Below are 18,961 nucleotides of genomic sequence, written 5' to 3'. Positions count from 1 at the left end.
TGACTGTAGACAAGACACACTTGTCTTTGTCCTCCTCACCTGGTTGCCCCCACACACGCTTGTCACCATCTGAACCAAATAAGTTTATCTTGGTCTCATCAGACCACAGGACATGGTTCCAGTAATCCATCTCCTTAGTCTGCTTGTCTTCAGCAAACTGTTTGCAGACTTTCTTGTGCATCATCTTTAGAAGAGGCTTCCTTCTGGGATGACAGCCATGCAGACCAATTTGATGCAGTGTGTGGCGTATGGTCTGAGCACTGACAGGCTGACCCCCCACCCCTACAACCTCTGCAGCAATGCTGGCAGCACTCATACGTCTATTTCCCAAAGACAACCTCTGGATATGACGCTGAGCACGTGACCTCAACTTCTTTGGTGGACCATGGCGAGGCCTGTTCTGAGTGGAACCTGTCCTGTTATACCGCTGGATGGTCTTGGCCACCGTGCTGCAGATCAGTTTCAGGGTCTTGGCAATCTTCTTATAGCCTAGGCCAGTGATGGTGAACCTTGGCACCCCAGATGTTTTGGAACTACATTTCCCATGATGCTCATTGCACTCTGCAGTGTAGTTCTTTGCCATGAGGTGCCATGTTGTACTTCCAGTGACCAGTATGAGAGAGTGAGAGCGATAACACCAAATTTAACACACCTGCTCCCCATTCACACCTGAGACCTTGTAACACTAACGAGTCACATGACACCGGGGAGGGAAAATGGCTAATTGGGCCCAAATTGGAGATTTTCACTTAGGGGTGTACTGACTTTTGTTGCCAGCGGTTTAGACATTAATGGCTGTGTGTTGAGTTATTTTGAGGGGACAGCAAATTTACACTGTTATACAAGCTGTACACTCACTACTTTACATTGTAGACAAGTGTCATTTCTTCAGTGTTGTCACATGAAAAGATAGAAGAAAAGATTTACACAAATGTCACTGAGGGGTGTACTTACTTTTGTCAGATACTGTAGTTGCAATGCAACAGCTAGAACACTTGTGTATTGTTTGAAAGACCCAGAAAGTAGGAGTGCCCCTTTAGGGTTCCCATGATGCTTGGGTCAGCACGGTCACGTTTCCGCACATTGAGTGCAGGGAAGTCCATTCAATTCAATGACGCAGAAAACGTAGAAAAGTCGGTGACCCTTCCAAAACCATGCTGCACCATGCGGTCTGGCGTGCGTTGGCAGTTGTGTGGGATGCCATGAACTATTGATGGCACTGCCACCTGTCCAAGTGGCAGTGTGTTTCTCTGCGCGTCGGGAAAGCAATTTTGCACACGTTCTCCACATGCAGTAATGTGAGCCGAGCCTTACTGTGTATTGGGAAGGAGCGCAGAATTGTACGCTTCCCCGACACGCAGAGAAACGCGCTGCGATTTATGAGACACGTAGTGGTGCCATTAATGGCGCATGCCACGCCCAGTCATTGGTGCGATGCGTTTTTGGAAAAGTGTCAAGGAGTTATTCTGCGTTTATCATGCGTAGGAAAAACACGCAGAATGGCGCCCCGTCCGTGGTCACACCTGCAGGGGAAGGATGTTCGGTGTGCGCCACCACATGGCGGTTCGGACAATTACATGAGAACAAGGAGATCCTTTTATAAAAAAAGACGGCCATAGACATTTAATGACATCATCGTCCGAGGCTGATTGCGAGCAGAACGATCGACCAGGTGAGACAACCTCGTTCCAGCCCCCTCTCTGCAGTCAGAAGGTCGTACAATGTGACCATTCGCGTTTAGAGATCTGTCGCCAACATATGCAGTAGAGGGCGGCTGTGTGGAGGTCACATGGCCTCTAATGTCTATAAGACATGTGCAATTTGTTTCGAATTCCTTTAACGGATTGGGATAAATTCGTTAATTTCGAAATATCCGAATCAGCGAAGATCTGTTTGACAAATTTTTCCGAATATTCATAAATTCGAAAATTCAAAGATTCAAAAATTCGGAAATCCGAAATAATAACCAACTAATAATAGCTTAAAGCGTAACAAATTATTATTATTATTAATAATAATAACGTTTTATTATTATTATTGAAAATTAATTTGTTCCATTCCATTTGTTTAGATGCAGCATTCGTTTTTTCGGATAATTCGTAACTTCGGATAAATTCATATTTCTTACGTTCGCTAACAGCCAAATCTGAGAGGAAATTCGAATACCTATAATTTAATAGTTAGTTATTATTAGTTACTTAGTTATTCTTTCGAATCTTCAGCTTTTCTGTCTTAATTTTTGAATTTACAAGTTGCGATCATAACTAATGACTCAAAAAAAAGAAAAGAAAACAAAAAAAAAAAAAAAAAGAAGAATGAGGCGATAACTAAAACGAACACATTTTTCGGCAGTGCACATGTCTAAGGTCTATAGCCGCCTCCAGAATAAAGACTCCGTCACTCACCTTCATTGACCCGCGGCAAATTGGACTGATCGATCGGAATGTGGGTCATGTTGGGGGGCCCTTCCGCTTAATCCCGCTCAGAATCCGGACTTCCCGTCCACATTAACGAAACATGAAAAGGGAGCTGAAAAAAAAGAGAACAGACGGCGACTTTATTCCACAACTCACCACAACATTCTATAAGCTGCTTTCCCCATAAAGTGCTTTTCTCCTCCGGCCCCAGATTTATCCCCCCCTCCCCCGAGTCTAAACACAGGCCGGGACCCCCCAGGGCTGCATTCACATTACAGGGCTCTGTGAAGGCGCTCGCGGCGGCGTGCATGCATGCGTTGTTGCGCCACGTGCATAGGGCAGCCCATTCATTTTTTATTTGGGCTGCGCTACTCGTGTCAAATTAGCTCTTTGTCACGCATTTAGCGGCGCATTTTTTTTTGATGGATTACGTTCTCCTTTTGCCACATTTGGGCGACATGAACAATGAATGGCACTGTGAGCGCGGCGTGTTTTTTGTGCGTTTCCTAAGCGCACGCAAAATCAGGTGATGCAATAGTGTGAGTGCAGCTTAAAGACGCATTCCTCATCTCCGTCCAATCAATCTCACCGTCTTATCCGTCTACACTAATCCAGAACATTTTGACCACCCAAAGTCCTGAGGAAACGGGGCGCTGTGAGCCCATGAAATGCGTTGGAGACCCATTTTCCTGTCATGTTTAATAAACCTTCCATTGATGTATACAATTGTTGTGTCCCCATTCATATACCCTGCAGGTGTTCCCAGGGGGACCCCAAATCAACAAACAGCAGCCCCGAAAGGTTTCACCCTTCGCATCATTGAATCGCCATGAAGTTCAACGCTCCAAAAACACGCATACATGTCTAACACAGAATTCATTTAGGATGGTATGAGGTTATCCCCGGGGCCACCCCCAAGTGCACAGTCCAGGGGCCCCATGTACAGCCCCATAGAACAGACACAAAACACACAGGGCAGAGCGCGCACCACGCAACAAAGATCACGCACAGGGCAGAGCATGCACCACAGGCAGCAAACCACACGTACCATGCACAGGGCAGAGCATGCACCACACGCAGCAAACCGCAGGTACCATGCACAGGGCAGAGCATGCACCACACGCAGCAAACCGCACATACCATGCACAGGGCAGAGCATGCACCACATGCAGCAAACTGCAGGTACCATGCACAGGGCAGAGCATGCACCACACGCAGCAAACCGCACGTACCATGCACAGGGCAGAGCATGCACCACACGCAGCAAACCGCACGTACCATGCACAGGGCAGAGCATGCACCACACGCAGCAAACCGCACGTACCATGCACAGGGCAGAGCATGCACCACACGCAGCAAACCGCACGTACCATGCACAGGGCAGGGCATGCACCACACGCAGCAAACTGCAGGTACCATGCACAGGGCAGAGCATGCACCACAGGCAGCAAACCACACGTACCATGCACAGGGCAGAGCATGCACCACAGGCAGCAAACCACACGTACCATGCACAGGGCAGAGCATGCACCACACGCAGCAAACCGCAGGTACCATGCACAGGGCAGAGCATGCACCACACGCAGCAAACCGCACATACCATGCACAGGGCAGAGCATGCACCACATGCAGCAAACTGCAGGTACCATGCACAGGGCAGAGCATGCACCACACGCAGCAAACCGCACGTACCATGCACAGGGCAGAGCATGCACCACACGCAGCAAACCGCACGTACCATGCACAGGGCAGAGCATGCACAGGGCAGAGCACCCACCATGCACAGAGTAGAGCGCACAGCAAAGATCACGCACCACACGCAGGGCAGAGCATGCACTACATGCAGCAAAGAGCAGGCAGAGCAGAGCATGCACCATGCAATGAAGAGCAAGCATCACACACAGCACAGAGCACACACACCACACGCAGACCAAAGCACAGACCACATGCAGAGCAAAGCATGCACCATGCAACAGAGAGCATGAGCCACATGCAGCACAGAGCACACACACAACACACGCAGAGCAAAGCACAGACCACGCAGAGCACAGACCACGCAGAGCACAGACCACACACGCAGCACAAAGCATGCACTGCAACAGGTTTACAAAGTGATTTTTCTCGAAGTTTATAACCAAGTGTTTGATTTGGATAGGACTTCAAGATGAAGAGCTCCATGTGCCACCCATTTTTATGTGTGGTGGGGGGGGAAGAGTCCACTTTAAGGATGTATTCATGAATATAGAGCTGCAGTGATGGGCGCCTCTTATTTCTGCCGGAGTTCTCCTTTAAGCCACAGCCCAGAAATTATAAAATAGCAACAATTTCCATACAAAGTGTTAAACCCGAAATCTTTGGGATTTGAAATCTCCCAAGACCACAAAACGGCTCCAAATTGCTGAAGAGCTTTTCTAAAAACGGCGTCTTTGTCCATCGCCACCTCTCTATGGCGGGTTATTCTTTATGGAATGTTATTCGGCACGCAAGGCTTTTGGAAATTGTTAGACTTTCTATGGAACTTTCCGGACCCTCTGTGCCGTACAAAGGAAAATCCTCATCAGTTTTTGGCAGTTTTTATTTTCCCGTCATACGTCCGCAGGTTGGCTGCTGCTGATGTCCTGGAGTGACGTGGGCCCGGCCCTGGCGCCATTCTCAGAATCTTATGTGATATACATGGAGCCGTCCATGTGCTACAAGCAGCATCCACAGATAAAACGGAGATACAAAATACCAATAAAACCCCCCTCTGAGCAACCGAATTCTGGATTTAAAGCAGAACTCCAGCCTATCAAAAGAGAATAAAACCAACTTCAGCTGCAATATTCACATTCAATCTTATGCAGTACTTCTTTCTACCACTAGATGTCTTCAGTCTGATGGCCAGGGGGCAGGTCCCCCCAGACTGAGGACATCTAGTGGTAGAAAAAAGTACTGCATATGACATTTCTGGCTTGAAAGTGAATATAGCTGGTTTTGATATCTTTTATAGGGCGTACACACGGTCGGACATTGATCGGACATTCCGACAACAAAATCCTAGGATTTTTTCAGACGGATGTTGGCTCAAACTTTTTTTGTCTACGCACGGTCGCACAAAGTTGTCGGAAAATCCGATCGTTCTGAACGCGGTGACGTAAAACACGTACGTCGGGACTATAAACGGGGCAGTGGCCAATAGCTTTCATCTCTTTATTTATTCTGAGCATGCGTGGCACTTTGTCCGTTGGATTTGTGTACACACGATCGGAATTTCCGACAACGGATTTTGTTGTCGGAAAATTTTATCTCCTGCTCTCCAACTTTGTGTGTCGGAAAATCCGATGGAAAATGTCCGATGGAGCCCACACACGGTCGGAATTTCCGACAACAAGGTCCTATCACACATTTTCCATCGGAAAATCCGACCGTGTGTACGGGGCATTAGAGGAATTGGGTCATTCAACACACTTCCTCTGAGCCCAACTGGGATTGCAAAAGGCAATACAGCGCAGTAATGAGCTCATCTGACGGTTGCTCTACTCCTTCTACCTCGTGGTGGGACAAGGTGAATTGGGGCACAGGGCAAAGATGGGAAACTCCGCCCTCCATTGCGTGAATGCAGAGCTCCCCCCTTCTCCAACCCCCCAGTACACCAAGCTTATCCCACCCCTAACCCCCCCAGAACAGAGGCCACCCCTCTTCCCCAGTGCAGAGCCACACCACCCCATAGCACTCCAATATACAGATCTCCCCCCCCCACCTTCTACAACCCCCAAATACACAGAGCTCTCCCCTCCTCCCGAGGCCACCCAGTACACAGAGCTCTCCCCTCCTCCCGAGGCCACCCAGTACACAGAGCTCGCCCCTCCTCCTGTGGCCACCCACTACACAGAGCTCTCCTCCTGTGGCCACCCACTACACAGAGCTCTCCCCTCCTTCTGTGGTCGCCCAGCACACAGAGCTCTCCCCTCCTCCTGTGGCCACCCACTACACAGAGCTCTCCCCTCCTCCTGTGGCCGCCCACTACACAGAGCTCTCCCCTCCTCCTGTGGCCACCCACTACACAGAGCTCTCCCCTCCTCCTGTGGCCGCCCACTACACAGAGCTCTCCCCTCCTCCTGTGGCCACCCACTACACAGAGCTCTCCCCTCCTCCTGTGGCCGCCCACTACACAGAGCTCTCCCCTCCTAATGTGGCCAAACAGTACACAGAGCTATCCCCTCCTCCTGTGGCCACCCAGTACACAGAACTCTCCAGAGCTCTCCCCTCCTCCTGTGGCCACACAGTACACAGAGCTCTCCCCTCCTCCTGTGGCCCCCCAGTACACAGAGCTCTCCCCTCCTCCTGTGGCCACACAGTACACAGAGCTCTCCCCTCCTCCTGTGGCCACACAGTACACAGAGCTCTCCCCTCCTCCTGTGGCCACACAGTACACAGAGCTCTCCCCTCCTCCTGTGGCCGCCCAGTACACAGAGCTCTCCCCTCCTCCTGCGGCCGCCCAGTACACAGAGCTCTCCCTCCTCCTGTGGCCGCCCAGTACACAGAGCTCTCCCCTCCTCCTGTGGCCGCCCAGTACACAGAGCTCTCCCCTCCTCCTGTGGCCCCCCAGTACACAGAGCTCTCCTCTCCTCCTGTGGCCACCCAGTACACATAGCTCTACCCTCCTCCTGTGGCCGCCCAGTACACAGAGCTCTCCCCTCCTCCTGTGGCCGCCCAGTACACAGAGCTCTCCTAGTACACAGAGCTCTCCCCTTCTCCTGTGGCCGCCCACTACACAGAGCTCTCCCCTCCTCCTGTGGCCGCCCACTACACAGAGCTCTCCCCTCCTCCTGTGGCCGCCCACTACACAGAGCTCTCCCCTCCTCCTGTGGCCGCCCACTACGCAGAGCTCTCCCCTCCTCCTGTGGCCGCCCACTACGCAGAGCTCTCCCCTCCTCCTGTGGCCACCCAGTACACAGAGCTCTCCCCTACTCCTGTGGCCACACAGTACACAGAGCTCTCCCCTCCTCCTGTGGCCACCCAGTACACAGAGCTCTCCCCTCCTCCTGTGGCCGCCCACTACACAGAGCTCTCCCCTCCTTCTGTGGCCCCCCAGTACACAAAGCTCTCCCCTCCTCCTGTGGCCCCCAGTACACAGGGCTCTCCCCTCCTCCTGTGGCCACACAGTACACAGAGCTCTCCCCTCCTCCTGTGGCCACACAGTACACAGAGCTCTTCCCTCCTCCTGTGGCCCCCCAGTACACAGAGCTCTCCCCTCCTCCTGTGGCCCCCCAGTACACAGAGCTCTCCCCTCCTCCTGTGGCCCCCCCAGTACACAGAGCTCTCCCCTCCTCCTGTGGCAGCCCAGTACACAGAGCTCTCCCCTCCTCCTGTGGCCCCCCAGTACACAGAGCTCTCCCCTCCTCCTGTGGCCGCCCAGTACACAGAGCTCTCCCCTCCTCCTGTGGCCCCCCAGTACACAGAGCTCTCCCCTCCTCCTGTGGCCCCCCAGTACACAGAGCTCTCCCCTCCTCCTGTGGCCCCCCAGTACACAGAGCTCTCCCCTCCTCCTGTGGCCCCCCAGTACACAGAGCTCTCCCCTCCTCCTGTGGCCGCCCAGTACACAGAGCTCTCCCCTCCTCCTGTGGCTGCCCAGTACACAGAGCTCTCCCCTCCTCCTGTGGCTGCCCAGTACACAGAGCTCTCCCCTCCTCCTGTGGCCCCCCAGTACACAGAGCTCTCCCCTCCTCCTGTGGCCCCCCAGTACACAGAGCTCTCCCCTCCTCCTGTGGCCCCCCAGTACACAGAGCTCTCCCCTCCTCCTGTGGCCCCCCAGTATAGCACTATTGCAGAGTGCTCCATGCCTAGCCTCCTGGCAGCTGCTCCTCCTGACCTGAGGAGGCGCTGTCACTTGAGGTGCAATGCGTCATATGGAAACACAGAATTGGCACAGGAAGCTGCTTCTGTGTTTACAAGTAATAGTGGCCGGCAGCGAGCAGAGGGTTAGTGCCAGAGGTGGCTGTACAGAATACCACCGAGCTCCAGATGGGAAATTAAAAAAAAAAAAAAAAAAAATCTCTGCTGACCTGCAGTCACTCCTGTCAGTGAAATGGGAGCTCCCAGTGCGCCCCCTGCACACACAGCCTGCACCTGGGGCATGTGTCCCCTCTGCCCCCCCCTCTCCCCACATACAGCCTGCGCCTGGGGCATGTGTCCCCTCTGCCCCCCCCCCCCCCTCTCCCCACAAACAGCCTGCGCCTCACATACAGCCTGCGCCTGGGGCATGTGTCCCCTCTCTCCCCACAAACAGCCTGCGCCTCACATACAGCCTGCGCCTGGGGCATGTGTCCCCTCTCTCCCCACATACAGCCTGCGCCTCACATACAGCCTGTGCCTGGGGCAACTGCTCCCCCCCCCCAGTCCCAGTCCTGAGCACATGAACTGACTGGTAACTTGTACTGCTTCTTCTTCTCACATTCCAGCTCTGCTGTACAGAGAATGCAGGAGGCTCATACCAGGTCACATCCTGGTACTTGCACTGCTTAAATTAAAAAAAAAAAAATTAAATTGTAATGTACCAGCATGAGCCTCCTGCATTCCCTGTACAGCAAGGCTGGAGTGTGAGAGGAAGAAGCAGTACAAGTAGCCAGTCAGTTCATGTGCTGACATGAAACATGCTGATAGGAGCAACCAAGAGATTAGCTTCATTACTGTGCTGCATTTCTTTTCACAATCACAGGTTGGAAACGTGTCCAGGAGGATGACCTGGGCTCAGAGAAAGTGTGTCGAATGACCCAATTGCTCTAAAAGATAATAAAACAAGCTTCCGCTGCAACATTCACCTTCAATCCAGAGATTCCCCTGCAGTACTTTTTCTGCCATTAGATGTCTTCAGTCTGGTGGACCTGCCCCATGACTATCAGACTGAGGACATCTAGTGGTAGAAAGAAGGTACTGCAGAGGAAATCTATGGATTGAAAGTGAATATTGCAGCAGAAGCGGATTTCAAAAAAGTACATTATAATTATTAATACATCATTAGGAGCGATGTTCTATATCTGGAGATCACCCGACTCGAGGTGCTGCCGGCACTCACAGGTAAGGTCTGTGTGTCTGAGTCGGTTAGAATATAAATCCATTCTATAAATAAAATAATGAGAGTGTTTGTTTAGTGGTGAGCGCCCCCAGGGTGGTTTGGTCGCAGCCTCTGACCGTCCCTCTTTGTCTCAGAAATGTTATGACAAATACGGCATTTAGGCGGATTATCCTCTATTCAGGGCGAGGCGTGAAAATGTCAAAACCCTAAACAAGGCCAAATCACCGAGAAACAAAACACGCGGCTTCTCACTCTCAGGAATTAGGCGCTGATCCCATTTAAAGGTCAACACCCTGCAACCGCAATCTGCAGGAAGGCGTGCTGCAACAGACGGCATTCACCCGACACGCCCACATACAGACAACGCGCCCACCTACAAACATCGCACCCACCTACAGACAACGGGTCCCACCTACAGACAACAAGCGCCCACCTACAGACAACAAGCGCCCACCTACAGACAACGCGCCCACCTACAGACAACAAGCGCCCACCTACAGACAACACGCCCACCTACAGACAACACGCCCACCTACAGACAACACGCCCACCTACAAACATCGCGCCCACCTACAGACAACGGGTCCCACCTACAGACAACAAGCGCCCACCTACAGACAACAAGCGCCCACCTACAGACAACACGCCCACCTACAAACATCGTGCCCACCTACAGACAACACGCCCACCTACAAACATCGCACCCACCTACAGACAACGGGTCCCACCTACAGACAACAAGCGCCCACCTACAGACAACAAGCGCCCACCTACAGACAACGGCCCCACCTACAGACAACGCGCCCCACCTACAGGCAACGCGCCCCACCTACAGGCAACGCGCCCCACCTACAGGCAACGCGCCCCACCTACAGGCAACGCGCCCCACCTACAGGCAACGCGCCCCACCTACAGACAACGCGCCCCACCTACAGGCAACGCGCCCACCTACAGACAACGCGCCCCACCTACAGGCAACGCGCCCCACCTACAGGCAACGCGCCCACCTACAGACAACGCGCCCCACCTACAGGCAACGCGCCCCACCTACAGGCAACGCGCCCCACCTACAGACAACGCGCCCCACCTACAGACAACGCGCCCCACCTACAGACAACGCGCCCCACCTACAGGCAACGCGCCCCACCTACAGACAACGCGCCCACCTACAGACAACGCGCCCCACCTACAGGCAACGCGCCCCACCTACAGGCAACGCGCCCACCTACAGACAACGCGCCCCACCTACAGGCAACGCGCCCCACCTACAGACAACGCGCCCCACCTACAGGCAACGCGCCCACCTACAGACAACGCGCCCCACCTACAAACAGACAACCCGCCCCACCTACAGACAGACAACAAGCGCCCCACCTACAGACAGACAACAAGCGCCCCACCTACAGACAACACGCGCCCCACCTACAGACAACACGCGCCCCACCTACAGACAACACGCGCCCCACCTACAGACAACGCGCCCCACCTACAGACAACGGGCCCCACCTACAGACAACGGGCCCCACCTACAGACAACGGGCCCCACCTACAGACAACGGGCCCCACCTACAGGCAACGGGCCCCACCTACAGGCAACGCGCCCCACCTACAGACAACGCGCCCCACCTACAGACAACGCGCCCCACCTACAGACAACGGGCCCACCTACAGACAACGGGCCCCACCTACAGACAACGCGCCCCACCTACAGGCAACGCGCCCCACCTACAGACAACGCGCCCACCTACAGACAACGCGCCCCACCTACAGACAACGCGCCCACCTACAAACAGACAACCCGCCCCACCTACAGACAGACAACAAGCGCCCCACCTACAGACAACACGCGCCCCACCTACAGACAACACGCGCCCCATCTACAGACAACGCGCCCACCTACAGACAACGGGCCCCACCTACAGACAACGGGCCCCACCTACAGACAATGCGCCCCACCTACAGACAACGGGCCCCACCTACAGACAACGCGCCCACCTACAGACAACGGGCCCCACCTACAGACAACGGGCCCCACCTACAGACAACGGGCCCCACCTACAGACAACGGGCCCCACCTACAGGCAACGCGCCCCACCTACAGACAACGGGTCCCACCTACAGACAACAAGCGCCCACCTACAGACAACAAGCGCCCACCTACAGACAACGCGCCCACCTACAGACAACAAGCGCCCACCTACAGACAACACGCCCACCTACAAACATCGCGCCCACCTACAGACAACGGGTCCCACCTACAGACAACAAGCGCCCCACCTACAGACAACAAGCGCCCACCTACAGACAACACGCCCACCTACAAACATCGTGCCCACCTACAGACAACACGCCCACCTACAAACATCGCACCCACCTACAGACAACGGGTCCCACCTACAGACAACAAGCGCCCACCTACAGACAACAAGCGCCCACCTACAGACAACGGCCCCACCTACAGACAACGCGCCCCACCTACAGGCAACGCGCCCCACCTACAGGCAACGCGCCCCACCTACAGGCAACGCGCCCCACCTACAGGCAACGCGCCCACCTACAGACAACGCGCCCCACCTCAGGCAACGCGCCCACCTACAGACAACGCGCCCCACCTACAGGCAACGCGCCCCACCTACAGGCAACGCGCCCACCTACAGACAACGCGCCCCACCTACAGACAACGCGCCCCACCTACAGGCAACGCGCCCCACTACAGGCAACGCGCCCCACCTACAGACAACGCGCCCCACCTACAGACAACGCGCCCCACCTACAGGCAACGCGCCCCACCTACAGACAACGCGCCCACCTACAGACAACGCGCCCCACCTACAGGCAACGCGCCCCACCTACAGGCAACGCGCCCACCTACAGACAACGCGCCCCACCTACAGGCAACGCGCCCCACCTACAGACAACGCGCCCCACCTACAGGCAACGCGCCCACCTACAGACAACCCGCCCCACCTACAAACAGACAACCCGCCCCACCTACAGACAGACAACAAGCGCCCCACCTACAGACAGACAACAAGCGCCCCACCTACAGACAACACGCGCCCCACCTACAGACAACACGCGCCCCACCTACAGACAACACGCGCCCCACCTACAGACAACGCGCCCCACCTACAGACAACGGGCCCCACCTACAGACAACGGGCCCCACCTACAGACAACGGGCCCCACCTACAGACAACGGGCCCCACCTACAGGCAACGGGCCCCACCTACAGGCAACGCGCCCCACCTACAGACAACGCGCCCCACCTACAGACAACGCGCCCCACCTACAGACAACGGGCCCACCTACAGACAACGGGCCCCACCTACAGACAACGCGCCCCACCTACAGGCAACGCGCCCCACCTACAGACAACGCGCCCACCTACAGACAACGCGCCCCACCTACAGGCAAAGCGCCCACCTACAAACAGACAACCCGCCCCACCTACAGACAGACAACAAGCGCCCCACCTACAGACAACACGCGCCCCACCTACAGACAACACGCGCCCCATCTACAGACAACGCGCCCACCTACAGACAACGGGCCCCACCTACAGACAACGGGCCCCACCTACAGACAATGCGCCCCACCTACAGACAACGGGCCCCACCTACAGACAACGCGCCCACCTACAGACAACGGGCCCCACCTACAGACAACGGGCCCCACCTACAGACAACGGGCCCCACCTACAGACAACGGGCCCCACCTACAGGCAACGCGCCCCACCTACAGACAACGCGCCCCACCTACAGACAACGCGCCCCACCTACAGACAACGGGCCCACCTACAGACAACGGGCCCCACCTACAGACAACGCGCCCCACCTACAGGCAACGCGCCCCACCTACAGACAACGCGCCCACCTACAGACAACGCGCCCCACCTACAGGCAAAGCGCCCACCTACAAACAGACAACCCGCCCCACCTACAGACAGACAACAAGCGCCCCACCTACAGACAACACGCGCCCCACCTACAGACAACACGCGCCCCACCTACAGACAACGCGCCCACCTACAGACAACGGGCCCCACCTACAGACAACGGGCCCCACCTACAGACAATGCGCCCCACCTACAGACAACGCGCCCCACCTACAGACAACGTGCCCACCTAGACAATGCGCCCCACCTACAGACAGCGCGCCCACCTACAGGCAATGGGCCCTACCTACAGACAATGCGCCCACCTACAGACAATGCGCCCACCTACAGGCAACACGCCCCACCTACAGACAGCGCGCCCACCTACAGACAGCGCGCCCACCTACAGACAGCGCGCCCACCTACAGACAGCGCGCCCCACAAAGAGGACCGTCACCCCTCCCCAGACACAAAACTCCATTTTCATGCAGATCTGCTTATACATCGTTCATTTATACAGGGAGATTTCTTTTTGTAAACTTTTCCTGCACTTCCTATCTTTTAAACAGGCACTGGTGATGTAGCCCTGACCTCACCGCTGCCCCCTTGGAAGGCTACATCACCGGTCCCTTCCAGGGAGATCCCGCCTGATCTTGTCAGGAATGTACACATAATGAAGCGCTTTCCCAGCATGCACAGGGACACGCTGCCCTTTAGCAGAGGAGTGGGGGTGCCATTCATTCCTAATCGCCCCTTCTACGTATCCAGTTCTTGGAGAGGGGGTGGGCAGGATGGGTGGCTGGCCTGGGCACTGTGGTATCATGTAACAGGTGGGGGGAACCCCAAGGGAATTGGAGGGAGAGGATGTTTGTTGAGGAGTTTGGGAGGGGAGGGCAGCAGGGGCTAAGTATTGTTCTAGAAGGGTAAATCTGGGGAGGGGCGCTAGAAGTGGGGATTTGTGCTATAAAAGTAAAAAATGGTAGAGGGGAATATTTTTTTTTTGGGGGGGGGGGGATTTATGCTACAAGGGGGATATTTTTTTTTTCGGGGGGGAAGGGGGGGGATTTCAGCAGGGGGGTGATTTCGCACTGGGAGGAGGGGAATTTATGCTTAGGGGCAAGCGTGCAGATTAGTGCACAATTTTTTTTGGGGGGGGGGGGGGATTTTGGAAACGCGAGTTTACGCTCCATTGCGCCTGCATGGTGGGAACAGAGGCAGAGGGACCTTGTGTTATTCGTGGTTATTCTATTAGAAATTATTTCCGATCCTGATTAGCACGAGACGTGAAAGACCTGGGGCAGTTGGTTATCAGATAACTACCCCCACCAGGCATTGTACAGCGCATGCACAAAAAACGGAATCTGGTGTGGTTAGTCATCGTACAAAAACACCCCTAAAAACACAACCACATCGGATCTCCTACAACACATGTGGAACATCAAGCGCAGAGGTCATCCATGGGCCGCTGTTCTAGAATTTTCCTCGATCCATAAGAATGCTGGACCACCTCACTTCCAGAGCAGCCGAGTCACTTCCGTGGAGGCGCTTTACATTTACCACATTCACCACGCATGCGTACACGTCCCGACTTCGCCTAATCAATTGTGGTGGGACATTTAACAGCAGCTGACCAGGTCGAGGATTTTTACAGGCGAGTTGCCTACAGTGCGTGCGTGGTCATCTAATGTATACAGGGGTTCTGATAGAGACTCTGGTGTTGGGGGGGGGGGGGCTTCCGAATCCCTCTCGTTTTCTCCCTATTGTGGGGTCACCAGTCCGGTATTTGTAAATTGAAATCATATCCCCTCTCAAGCGTCTCTTCTCCAGAGAGAATAAGTTCAGAGCTCACAACCTTTCCTCATAACTAAGATCCTCCAGACCCTTTATTAGCTTTGTTGCCCTTCTTTGTACTCGCTCCATTTCCAGTACATCCTTCCTGAGGACTGGTGCCCAGAACTGGACAGCATACTCCAGGTGCGGCCGGACCAGAGTCTTGTAGAGCGGGAGAATTATCGTTTTATCTCTGGAGTTGATCCCCTTTTAATGCCAATATTCTGTTTGCTTTATTAGCAGCAGCTTGGCATTGCATGTCATTGCTGAGCCTATCATCTACTAGGACCCCCAGGTCCTTTTCCATCCTAGATTCCCCCAGAGGTTCTCCCCCCAGTCTATAGATTGCATTCAGATTTTTGCCACCCAAATGCATTATTTTACATTTTTCTACATTGAATTTTGCCATGTAGTTGCCCCTCCCCCATTAAATTGTTCAGGTCTTTTTGCAAGATTTCCACATCCTGCGGAGAAGTTATTGCCCTGCTTAGCTTAGTATCGTCTGCAAATACAGAGATTGAACTGTTTATCCCATCCTCCAGGTCGTTTATGAACAAATTAAATAGGATTGGTCCCAGCACAGAACCCTGGGGGACCCCACTACCCACCCCTGACCATTCTGAGTACTCCCCATTTATCACCACCCTCTGAACTCGCCCTTGTAGCCAGTTTTCAATCCATGTACTCACCCTATGGTCCATGCCAACGCACCTTATTTTGTACAGTAAACGTTTATGGGGAACTGTGTCAAATGCTTTTGTAAAATCCAGATACACCACGTCTACGGGCCTTCCTTTATCTAGATGGCAACTCACCTCCTCATAGAAGGTTAATAGATTGGTTTGGTGAGAACGATTCTTCATGAATCCATGCTGATTACTGCTAATGATACCGTTCTTATTACTAAAATCTTGTATATAGTCCCTTATCATCCCCTCCAAGAGTTTACATACTATTGATGTTAGGCTAACTGGTCTGTAATTCCCAGGGATGTATTTTTGGCCCTTTTTAAATATTGGTGCTACATTGGCTTTTCTCCAATCAGCTGGTACCATTCCAGTCAGTAGACTGTCTGTAAAAATTAGGAACAATGGTCTGGCAATTACTTGACTGAGTTCTCTAAGTACCCTCGGATGCAAGCCATCTGGTCCCGGTGATTTATTAATGTTAAGTTTCTCAAGTCTAATTTTAATTCTGTCCTCTATTAACCATGTAGGTGCTTCCTGTGTTGTGTCATGAGGATAAACACTGCAGTTTTGGTTACTGAAGCCCCCTGATTCACTCGTGAAGACTGAGGAGAAGAATAAATTCAAGACCTTCACCATCTCCCCATCCTTTGTAACCAGATGTCCTTCCTCATTCTTTATGGGGCCAATATGGTCTGTCCTCCCTTTTTTACTGTTTACATACTTAAAGAATTTCTTGGGATTTTTTTTTTGCTCTCCTCCGCTATGTGTCTTTCATGTTCTATCTAGCTGTCTTTATTGCACCCTTATTGCAAACAAAGGTGGGTCCGTCCTTCTCACCATATGCCATAGAACTCTCCTTCCTCTTCATCTCTCGGGAAATGGACGTTACAATGTAAACATTCCTTACATACAGTCGGTTCTCCGCATTCCAGGAATCCTCTGGAAAGTCTCTCTGTTGTCCTGAACTTCTGGAATCCTCCAGAAATAGTCTGATTTCTTTATCTTCTGAGGACCTCCTACTGTGAGAAACTACGAGAGATCCTAAAATGAGGGGCTTCCTACCCAGCAGAGCCCAGAAGAGTGGAGGCTTAAAGAGACCCCCGTCACCCAAAAAAAAAAAGCTTCTTATGGAAAAGAAAGTTGAAACTGAACTCTTCCGCTCGATTGAAGAGAAATCGCTGGGTAAAGTTTTTTGGTGGAGAGTGTGCATCTCCTGATTCCGTTCTCGTCACCATTTCCTTCAGCCAATTCCACGTTAATATTGTCATGTGACCAGAAGATCGACACTCCCGAACTATCGTTTTCTAGAGAAACTTCACCCGAAATGCAGTGGCATCGCTATGGGGGGTGCGGACCACTTCCCAGTGACACCTGCCAGAGGGGGTGACACCATTGAGTAAGAAGGGATATCCAACCGTGATGGTGTCACCCCCATGCATGTCAGCGCACACATTAGCACACCGGTATATGGGGTGTGCACTGTGAATGTGCACTGCCAGCCCAACGCACTGCACGGCACTCTGGCGGGCTAGACTGGAGAGAGCCCGATTGGGGGGGGGGGGGTAAATAACACCATGTGACACCAACCCTAGTGACGCCAATACCTTAATGTAAAAAAAAAATCTGCATTTTGTGTTAGAAATGACTGTAAACCCCCAAAAAGTCTATATTATGTGAAAGCAGAGACCTTGAAGAATAAAATGGTGGTAGTTGGAATTTACATGTGCAAATATTTATCAAATGCATATTTTCAGAAAATAAATAAATAAAACAACCCACACTGAAATAAATTTTACTGCACACAAACACTAAATTATACTCAATTTTTGGTAAACTATAAAATATTGGGGTTTCTTTGAGTAAATAGATACCAAACATGTCAAGTCTTAGAATTGCACACACCTGAGAATTACAAAAACTACAGAACCAAAATCTGAATGTGAATTACGGCCATAGAATTATTGCTCTCACTCCGGTGTTCAGGGCGACATCCCATGTGGCTCCAAAGTCCACAAAGTGCCAAACAAACTTTGTGCTGAGTGCTTCAGGTGCTGCGCTGTTACAGAACGGTGATGTCATGGGGGGGGCGTGACTTTCTGATGAGTTTTCTACTTCTACGGGATACATGCAGGGCAGCCATCAGAAATTGTGGGGCCCCTTACACAGCTTTAGGCCTGGGCCCCCCCAGGCCTGACCACCAACATTCCCCAGGGCCTTCTCACTGGCTGCCCTCCCCTCACACCTGTACACTCTCAGCCCCCCCCACACCTGCACGCTCTCAAGCCCCCTCACAACTATAGGCTCTCAGCCCCCCCTCACACCTGTACGCTCTCAGCCCCCCTCACACCTGTACACTCTCAACCCCCCCCACACCAGTATGCTCTCGCCCCCCTTCACACCTGTACGCTCTCAGACCCTCCCCACACCAGTATGCTCTCAGACCCCCCCACACCTATACGTTCTCAGACCGCCCTCCCACACCTATACGCTCTCAGCTCCCCTCACACCTGCACGCTCTCAGCCCCCCCCCCCTCACACCTGCACGCTGTCAACCCCCCTCACACCTGCACGCTCTCAGCCCCCCCTAACACCTGCACGCTCTCAGCCCCCCACCACACCTGCACGCTCTCAGCCCCCCACCACACCTGCACGCTCTCAGCCCCCCACCACACCTGCACGCTCTCAGCCCCCCACCACACCTGCACGCTCTCAGCCCCCCACCACACCTGTACGCTCTCAGCCTCCCCACACCTGTACGCTCTGAGCCCCCCCTCACACCTGTACGCTCTCAGCCCCCCTCACACCTGTACGCTCTCAGCCCCCCCTCACACCTGTACGCTCTCGCACCCCCCTCACACCTGTACGCTCTCGCCCCGCCCCTCACACCTGTACGCTCTCGCCCTCCCCTCACACCTGTATGCTCTCAGCCCCCCCACCTGCACGCTCTCAGCCCCCCCTACCTGCACGCTCTCAGCCCCCCCTACCTGCACGCTCTCAGCCCCCCCACCTGTACGCTCTCGCCCCCCTCACACCTGTATGCTCTCAGCCCCCCCCACCTGCATGCTTTCAGCCCCCCCACCTGTGCGCTTTCAAC

The 18,961-nt window shown here is 53.7% G+C and overlaps 1 protein-coding gene across 1 annotated transcript in view; it reads right to left on the bottom strand.

The window, feature by feature from the left end:
* Positions 1-18,961, bottom strand: part of LOC141111421 (uncharacterized) — a 133,836-nt gene that overhangs the window by 98,720 nt on the left and 16,155 nt on the right. Inside the window, exon 2 of the mRNA XM_073603712.1 lies at positions 2,406-2,529. Coding sequence (XP_073459813.1) covers positions 2,406-2,454 — 49 coding nt within the window. The 5' untranslated portion in view covers positions 2,455-2,529. The remainder of the gene's footprint in view (positions 1-2,405; positions 2,530-18,961) is intronic.

The sequence above is a fragment of the Aquarana catesbeiana genome, linkage group LG10, assembly GCF_042186555.1.
Source record: "Aquarana catesbeiana isolate 2022-GZ linkage group LG10, ASM4218655v1, whole genome shotgun sequence".
Classification (NCBI taxonomy): Eukaryota; Metazoa; Chordata; class Amphibia; order Anura; family Ranidae; genus Aquarana; species Aquarana catesbeiana.
The sequence above is the reverse complement of the archived record's forward strand: the minus strand, read 5'-3'. Positions and strand labels throughout refer to the sequence as shown.